At 37.4% G+C, this 9,895-nt stretch overlaps 1 protein-coding gene across 1 annotated transcript; it reads right to left on the bottom strand.

The window, feature by feature from the left end:
• Nucleotides 1-1,871: 1,871 nt before the first annotated feature.
• On the bottom strand, nucleotides 1,872-5,366 carry LOC125494918 (uncharacterized). Its single transcript, XM_048638810.1, has one exon. The coding sequence runs from the start codon at nucleotides 5,364-5,366 to the stop codon at nucleotides 1,872-1,874; it is 3,495 nt and encodes a 1,164-aa protein (XP_048494767.1).
• Nucleotides 5,367-9,895: the final 4,529 nt, after the last annotated feature.

The raw sequence follows: 9,895 nt of genomic DNA, 5'->3' as shown, positions 1-9,895 counted from the left end.
GATTATCAATGATCTTTCTAGTATAAAGAAAGCTTTAGTTGGGATGTCATTCCATAGGCAAGTCCAAAGGAAATGCTGGATTTTGGGGTGGCAAGGGGCAGACTACACGCTGCTTCCCACCTAATATCTACTACAATAGGGGGAATCCCTTTCTCATTCAGTTTTATAAATTAGTTTGGAGTCAAAGTAGTTGCTCTTAGCAACCTAGCTAGCAGGCCAGGGTGTCCCCACAATCCTAATTATTCTTGTTCCTATGATACTTCATAATTTACTAAGATATATGGCGGGTGGGGAGAGTTGAAGTTAGGTCCTGAAGATTCCATTGCCCCTGGTCAATGATGCTTTCAACTTTGCGCTCATTCTCACTGCATGAAATTAGGCCAACTACCACTTTCCCCAAAGGACAAAGGGAGTCCAAACATCATGCCAAAATGAAATAATCCCCTTTCCCTAGACACTTACCCGAGAACTTAAAAGAAGATATCCCACCCTTTATCCATGTCTTGCCATATGTGAGAGCCAAATTTAAAGGTTTTAGGTGTATCCCTTCCCCTACAGTATTTTTGTTAAATGACCTGGGTTGTTAGATTATCTAAGGAGTTCATATTCTAGCACAGTTTAGCTAATGCAATCTTATTCGAGATTTCGTTCTTTCTAATCCCTAAAACACTAGTTTCTTTAGGTTCGCATATCTTATCCCAATCAATGAGAGCGCTAATTTGTTTCCACCCGATCCTTATCTCCCCAATAGAAATTTTGCACAATGGAGTCAATATTCTTAGTAATGGACTTGGACAGGGAAATACAAATCATAGAGTAAGCAAGAATGACATTCAGAGTGGACGAGATGAGGGTAGTCCTCCTAATCTTAGATAAGAACTTAGATTTTCAGCTAGTTAACCTGCTATGGACTTTCCTTACAATGTGACTCAACTGGTTTTGGGTAGGTCTCTTGTCAGTAAGGGGGAACCCCAAGTACAAACCTAAGTCGGAATTTGAGGAAATGGTCATCCTGTTCGACAAAAAGGTATTAATCCCGAGGTCAGTGTTTTTTGAGAAAAGTATACGTACTTTTCTAGGGGTTCATTTTAAGACCTAACTTTGTGTGGAAGAATCTTAGAGTATAGAGCAAGTATCAGCAGTTCTAACGTTGGTTTCCCTCCCACAAATAGGAGATGGGATATGTGGACCCTATTTACATGGGATGAGAAGGGGGTCCAACCAGAGTTAGCACAAGTCTCATTAACAAATGTGTACATAAGTCATGTCAATTAACAAATGTAAAATTAGCTTGCAATTAGATTTAAACCCGTGACCTCTCACTATTATACATGATATAATTACCATCTTAACCAGCTTTTAATCATGCTTTAAGTGTCCATATTATTATATTTGTACCTTTTGAAAATGGAAAAAAAATGCATATTAAGTTACTAAGCAAGGAACTACGCCACGCGGTGATATCCCTTAGAGTGTTTATTTATGAAAACACACATATAATAAAAAAAAGAAATAGAAAATGAATCTTATAAGATTTGTTCCCATGACCCCCAAGCTTATACACTAGAGCCTTAGCTTAACTACCAAACCAAGTCATGTTAACAAATGAATATTGTAATTACTCAGGGAATAGCCCAGGCCTAAAAATTAGTTTTAATATAAAAGTAGACTTAGTCACTAAATGGATTAAACTAGTCATCGAAATTAACCTAATCATTAATGGACTAACTCTGTTTTTAATATTGAGTTTACCATCGCCTAATTTTAATTTAAATGTAACAGTCTCTTACAAAATATATCTCATAAAATTTTAATATAAATGAATAATATTTAATTCATCTTTTTTTTTTGAGGGGGAAAGCATGAATATATTACTCCAAGGACAACGTGTCCATCAATACATAAGGAGCCACCTCCGGAGGATCATGGTTCTCCCAAATTTGTTCCACACCAAAAGGAATTAACTTGGCTAGATGGTGAGCAACAAAATTTCCATCACGCTTTACATGAGACCAAGAAATAGAAAAGAAAGAGAGACTAGAAGACAAGATACTATGGAGTACAACATCGAGATCCGAAAGAAATATAGCATTCTTAGAGAGACGGGATACCACCGTTTGACAATCGGACTCCACTATAACCTCCTTTAATCCATACCGTTGTCCTAGCCGCAAAGCCATCTCAATGGCCTTTGCTTCAGCGATTTCGGCCGACCAATGAGCCCTCACACGACGAACAGCTGCAAATAGGACAGTTCCCTGTGCATCGCGGACTATCACTCCAAGCCCAATCCATCCATCCACAGCGAGCGAAGCATCAACATTTATTTTATAAATGCCATCAGGTGGTGCAACCCATTTACGTGGGCTGCCTTGAGGATGCACACGAGTATGGTAAATTTTTTGCATATAGCTGCCATTTTCCTCCACATACCTGTTGACACGAGCAAATAGCACATGGTGAGGAGTCTTCTTACTGTTGAAGATCATGGAATTTCGATCACCCCATAAACACCACGCAAGGAAACAGCCTTTAATTATGATCTTTTTATCCAGAGCACGCCAACTAACCACAACATCACTCATAGGATGTCCTAGAGAATTTGCACGGAAAGCGTCACATCCACTGTCAAGCCATATATCACGCAAGGAGGGGCAACCAAATAAAGCGTGGCCTTGAGTCTCAGCTTCACCGCAGCCCCATGGGCATTTATCATCCTCCGTCATATGTCTATGTTTGAGCAAATGGCGGACCGGAAGAGAATTCGAACACATTCGCCACAAAAAATGCCGCACTTTGGGACTCACATCTAATGTCCACAAATCAACCCATGCTTGATGAAAATTTTCAAGATTTCCTCCCTTACCTAGCATATATGCAGTTTTCACTGAATAGTTTGCATCCTTAGTAAAGGCCCAAGTGAGCTCATCTCTCATAGGAATTGTGCTAAGAGGGGTTCCTAGAATACATCGAACATCCCGGTCATTAAAAGCATCTTCAATCTCCTCCACTTTCCACTCCATCCTCTCATAATCAATCAAATCACTAACCCAATTTAAGTCTGCTGTCCGAGAGCTAGAAATGTAGCGCCCATCTTCATCAACTATCCATGGATCGTCCCAGATATTAATCTGAGTCCCATTCCCCACACGCCAAACAACTCCCTCTTTAAGCAAAGCTTTTGAGCTCCATATGCTGCTCCAAGAATAACTGCATGACTGACCCAAAGAGGCCTCCAAAAAGTTACAATTTGGGTAATACTTTGCTTTCATAACTTTAGCCAAGAGAGAATTTGGCTCACGAATTAGCCTCCAAGCTTGCCTACCAAGAAGAGCATCATTAAACACTGAAAGATCTTTGAATCCCATACCTCCTAAGCATTTCAGAGTACACATTGTCTCCCAGCTTTTCCAATGAACCTTCCTTGAAGAGTCAGAGTTACCCCACCAGAAACGAGCCATCGCCGAGTGTATTTTCTGAATGATAGAGCAAGGGAGTTTATAAACCCCCATCAGAAAAGCATCAGCAACCAAAATAAAGAGGTATGGGGACAAAGGGTCCCCCTGTCGAAGGCCTCTACTGGGAACAATAGACCCCCGCACTCCTCTATTAATGATAAAGGAGTATGAAACCGATGAAACACATTCCATAATCAAATTCACCCATCTGCCATCAAAACCCATAGTAAGGAGAAGCTTACGAAGAAAACCCCACTCCACTCTGTCATAAGCTTTACTCATGTCAAGCTTCATTGAAACCATACCCTTTCGGCTTTTGTTCCTGTATTTCATAGAATGGAAAACTTCAAGAGCAATGAGAGCATTGTCAGTAATTTGACGTCCTGGAACAAACGCACTCTGATTTTCAGTTACAATAGCAGGAAGAAAATCTTTCAATCTCATCACAATTGCTTTTGAAACTAGTTTGTAAATCACATTACAGAGAGCAATAGGGCGAAATTCAGCAGGCATAGAAGGGGATTTGACTTTGGGAATCAAAGCTAAATTTGTATGGTTAACACATCTGGGAGACAGAGACCCATGAAGGATGCTACAAACAAAGCTAGTTACATCATCACCAACAATATGCCAAAAACGCTGATAAAAGAGAGCATGCATACCATCCGGTCCGGGGGCTTTGCAGGGATGCATTTGCTGAAGAGCCAGATAGATTTCATCCTTTGTGAAAGGTTTGGTGAGATGTTGATTGCATTCAACCGAGATCACAGGATCAATATGCTTCAAGACCTCGTGAAATTGCACGTCAGTGGGGCAATTCGAAGAAAAAATCGAAGCAAAATAATTTGTGAATATGCTCTCAATGTCATCAATGTCCTCCCTCCACTCTCCTTGAGCATTCAATAACCCCTTAATCTGATTCCTCTTCCTTCGTTGTGACGCTTTATGATGAAAATACTTTGTGTTCCTGTCACCATCACGAACCTCGGCAACTCGTGACCTTAAGTACCAATAAGCTTCGTGTTTAGAATGCAGATCATCAAGCTGTTTCTCAATTGTCAAACGATCTCTAATACTGGCATCCGAAATACCATGTTGCTGGACGAGTAGGAGTTGTTTCTCAGCAGCCTCAATTTTCTTACCCAAATTCCGGAACTTCTGCCCACTCCAGTTCACAAGATTCTGACCCAAAGAGGTGACACGGCCCGGTAGTGACTGCCCAGCAGAATCCAACCAAGAGGAACGCACTAATTCCTCACATCCCGCATCCAGAAGCCAGGAAGATTCGAAAAAGAAACGTCTCTGACCAGCAGGCCTAGAAATGCGGGTGGGCCGTAGAATGATTGCAGAGTGGTCAGATTTGTATCTTATGGAGTGCTCTACACAACTATTTGGGTATAACTCCAACCATGAAGAGGTACATAAAAATCGGTCTAAACGTTCCCGAATACAAGTAGAGAAAGAGTTACCTCGTTCCCAAGTGTGCCACACACCCACATAGCCAAGATCACGCAGGGAAAGGTCATTGACTGTATCTCGAAAATGAGTAATCTCTCTACGCACTCTATCCACCCCACCTTCTTTTTCATCGTAGCTCAAAATTTCGTTGAAATCTCCTCCTAACAATATGGGCCGAGAAGAATCCTCACATAAATGACGAAGCAACGACCAAGTGTGACATTTTTCTTCTTCTTTTGCCCAACCATATACACCAATAAACCGCCATTTCCTAGTCCCATCATCAATATCGCCACAGATATGGTGCTGAGAAAAAGAGATAAGAGAAAACAGAACTTCCTCTTTCCAATAAATACATAAACCACCTGCTCTACCTCTACTAGCTACACCAAAAGCGTTTTTGAAACCCAGACGATCTTTTAACGCTTCCGCTGCAGTTTTATTTATCATAGTCTCAGACAAAAATAAAATATCCAGGGCATAAGAACTACTCCAACGTCGGAGTTGACGAACTGACCAAGGGTTGCCCACCCCTCGGCAGTTCCAACATAGAAGATTCATAATCCTTGGCGGGGTTGGATCAAGCCAACCTCCGCCTGAGCAATGGAATCTGAATCGCATGACGAGCTCGGCTTCAAACGCTTCTTAGCACCATCATCCTCAACAATAAAATAGAGGAAATAAATGGGTGAGAATTTACATTGGGAAAACAATAAATGAAAAAACCTTATTGAAAGATGATATAGATAGTACACATAGGAAACCAAAATAAAGAAATGACAGGGATCATAAGAGACCCACACGTTGCCACATGACATCCAATCACTCCAAAATACAACCCACAAACATCTCCCTTCTTTCTTTCTCTCCAAAAATAAAAACTTTGCTTTGTACCTTCCCTACCCCCACCACACACATACACCCTTCACCTTCTCCCTTAACCTCAACTTCCCCCCTATAAGAATTAACTACATCCAAACAACCCCTTACCCAGTTACCCTTACTCCTTTCTTTCTCTCTCTTTCTCTCTCCTATTTTATGCATCAGATTCTTGCGTTAATCCTGCATATGTGTGTGTTAATGTTAATTACTGTTTGATTTATCTCAAGATCACTCTTTTATTTTTTCTGCATGTGTACTATCTTTTTATAATCTTTAGATTTTCTTCCTCTTTTTCCCCTTTTAAATCTTCACACTCCCAAAAAAAAAGTACAAAAAAAAGATAGGGTTTTGTGAGTGTCACAAAAATAAAACCTGGGTAACTAGTACAGTTTGCAGATCTGAAATCTGCACTTTCTTTTTTATTTGCATCTGTATATGGCTAAAAAAATTCTCCTGATTTTTGGGTTTTTGTTAAACTTTCCCAATTTGGTAAGTTATGTGTTAGATTTCCTTTGTTTTTTTGGTGGGAGGAGTGAGAAATTGACAGAAGAGAGTGAGCACAGAAAGGCAGAAATGGTATAGCATATCCCCCAAACAAAAATACCAACAACAACAACAACAACAACAACAAAAGAGATTATCAGAGAAGAAGAAATAAAGCAGTTATATGAAGTATAGTACTTACTATATAATTGTATCAAATATATCATCTCTATACTATTCCTTTTTTGTGCTCACTGCTCTTTCTGTCAGCTTCCCTTAATACTCCAACCCCACACTTTTTTTTTTTTTCATTTCATTTGCATTAACATAAAGTATAATATGATAATGTTGTTTTTGTTTAATTTTGCAGTTTTTATGTTGATCAGATTTTGTAAACTAACTAATTCTTTTTGTTGTTTGGATGAAATAGTGTTACTACAGAACTATTATGTTATTTTTTATGAATAAAATTAATTGCGTGACTTTTGAGGAGGGGGGCAGATTTAATACAGTACAGGACCATGCTAATCAGCTTCATATCTAGGGATATAGCCTAGCTAATTAAGATTAGGTTTTAGTGTTATTATTATTATAGCTTCATTACCCAACGAAACCTTATTCTTTGTTTATTTTTCTTTGTTATTATGAATTTATGATTCTCTATGTTGTTGTTGCGCATGCGATATAGTCTGTGTTGGTCCCCCGGCCGTCGATTCGATAACCGTACCGTTTGGCCTGAATCCATGGCTTCTTTTGAGGAATATAGTGAACTTTCTCTCTCTTCCCACTTGTTTTGATAAGTTAAGCTGTTATATTGTTGCAAATTGTGAGCCCTTGATTTTGCAGCTTACTTCAATTGAGAGTACGAGGAGACCGTTTGATTGTTGGATCGATTGTCGGTATGTTTTCGAAATCGACGATTTCTTTTTTAAGCATTGTAAATGAAGCTACATGATTATGTTTGATTGGTTCTTGTTAAGGATCTGAGGAGTAATTGGAGCGCGTCTAGTTGCATTTGATAGATGGGTGAATTTTGGTTTCGCCGTGCTATATTGTATGTGAGCTTGATAATTGATTTTAGGTGAACTTTTGGGGGAAGGGTTTGTGTCTTGTGGCTGAGAGTGTTTGAAAAGATGTGGAACTTGATGCTTAGTCTTTTTACCTGTTGGTAGATGACATGTTGTTTTCGTTTGTCGTTGATAATGTGTTTTTATAGATGGATTGTATTTTCGTTGTTGAATTTAGTTATGGACTTCAATTTCATGCTAGATTTTATTCCAAATTGTCATTATCATATGACATATCATGTCTTTGATAATCTCTATGGTGCTTTAATATGACTGGAGTTGGGTAAATCATGCAATCAGAATTAGACAACAAGACTACTATGAGTCAATACCATTTTGAATTTTTCTTGGTTTTGTGTCTCAGAAGTAAATTATAAATGAGGTCAAAGCTCTAACTTGCACTATTTCATTTTGACTTGTTCAAATTGATATGGATATTTGAATATCATTTTCTATAATATGAATTATTGATCGACTAGTTTTTGTTGAATTTAGTAGCTAAGAAGCCATTGTATATCTAGTACTGAGATCATGACATGATTCATCCTACAATCACTAATAGCATGACTTTTGTTGATTGGTTTACCAAAAGATGACATGATATATTGTTGCATTTGTTGCTGCTGGAAACATCGGACGCTGGACAACACGTTGGAAGAACTTTACTGGTATATATTTCAATTACGTGTCCGCTTAAGTTTTATTCGCATTGGCTGCAGGTATGTAAGCAACACTCTTTCTACTTGTAGAACCCCATGTGACCAAAAGTTATAGACAAGACACTAAAGGCAAGTTTGTTAGCTGGTAATAGAAGGGGGTATGGTAATGAAATTATATGTGATTTGTTTGGAATGTCTCAAACAATGCACATGGTAATGGAACTTTGGCCAAAATGTGTTTTTTTCCCATAAATTTTCATTACCATCCCATATCACTTTTAAAGTGGTATTAGATGGTAATTAAAATTTATGAAGAAAAAGAGGTATGACTAGCATTAAGATAGATATCGGGATGAGACTACCTTTAGAAATCTATTGCTATTATCACCATGTATTATCGCCTTGCAAAAGGGACATAGGAGTTCGAGCATGGTGCTATTTGTTTCTTAATTGTCATGTTTTTTAATTATTATTATAAGAATTTAGAGTGGTATTAGATGGTAATTGATATCTATGATGAAAAAGAGTTATGGCTAGCATTAAGATAGACATTGGGATGAGACTATCTTTAGACATTCATTCACTTATATATTTATTGCTATTATCACCATGTATTATCGCCTCGCAAAAGGGCCATAAGAGTTTGATCATGTGTTATTTGTTTCTTTATTATTATTATTATTATTATTATTATTATTATTATTATTATTATTATTATTATTATTATTATTATTATTATTATTATTATTAGTATAATTTACTATGTGATTCATATTAAATAGATACCTCATGTTAAAGGCTCTCTTATAGATTGAATGTAGAATCTAGTTTGGCTAACAAGTTAGTGTTGATGATTTGAGGAGGAAGAGTTTCCATATAGGTGATTTTGCAGTGGTGAACTATACTTATAAAATTATTTAACTAAAAGTTGGCAATGATGTATTTTAAAAGAATATATATACTAAATAAAAAAACTACGCAATTTTCGTGCCAATGTCCAAAATGCCTGCCTTTATAGGATTTTTATGTTGTCCAATGTCTATATATTATGTACCTGCATCCTTGTGTGTGTCTGAGCAATGTAGTTGTTGAGTATATTGTGAAAACCTTATTTTGAGTTTGAAGGGTACCGATGGAAAGGCAAAGGGAAAGATTATTTCTTTGTGTCTCTAATTCAAAAAAGGGAACAAGGAATTTGAAAATCAGAGCTTAGCATGTATGGTGAATGAGAAAAAGTATTGTACTACTTGTGATCCTCCATATGTAAGACAGTTATATGGACGTCTTAGAGCGGCTGGTGAGTTCTTTTGTTGATGAACTGTCATGCATACTTTGCTGTTCTTTTTTGGTTAATGCCAAAATAGTTGCTTGCTTTTTGAGGCTTCTTTTAAATGATTGTATGCAGATTGTTGTTACTTTAATACATTTTGGGAAGGCTAATTTTGAGTTTGAAGGAAGACAATAAGGAAATCTTTTATGTGTCTTTAGAAAAAAGAAGATCACAAAGATGATTCTGATTGTGCTGTTCTTGAGTTGAGAACCTTTTTTTCTTTCTTTATCCTTTTTTATTGGTGTTAATAGAGAGGTCTTAAGATAGTATTTATTTTTCTTTATTGTTCTTTGATGGTGCTTTCTATCATATGATTTATATGTTCCTACCTTGTGACTGTCTTTTTGGGTGGAAGCAAGATATGTTATTTATGTGATGCTAGTCCTACCTCGAGTTCAAATAATATAATTTCAAGCAAAGATAAGATCATATTTTTGATTTGTGGTTCACTAGGTTAAAGCAGTATATCTGTAAGGGTGTATAAACATGTATGATACTCGAATAGTTGTGGCGTAGAGATGGTGGTACATAATTCTACATGATATTGGAAAATGATCA

This window comes from Beta vulgaris, chromosome 2 (genome assembly GCF_026745355.1).
Source record: "Beta vulgaris subsp. vulgaris cultivar EL10 chromosome 2, EL10.2, whole genome shotgun sequence".
NCBI lineage: Eukaryota > Viridiplantae > Streptophyta > Magnoliopsida > Caryophyllales > Amaranthaceae > Beta > Beta vulgaris.
The sequence above is the reverse complement of the archived record's forward strand: the minus strand, read 5'-3'. Positions and strand labels throughout refer to the sequence as shown.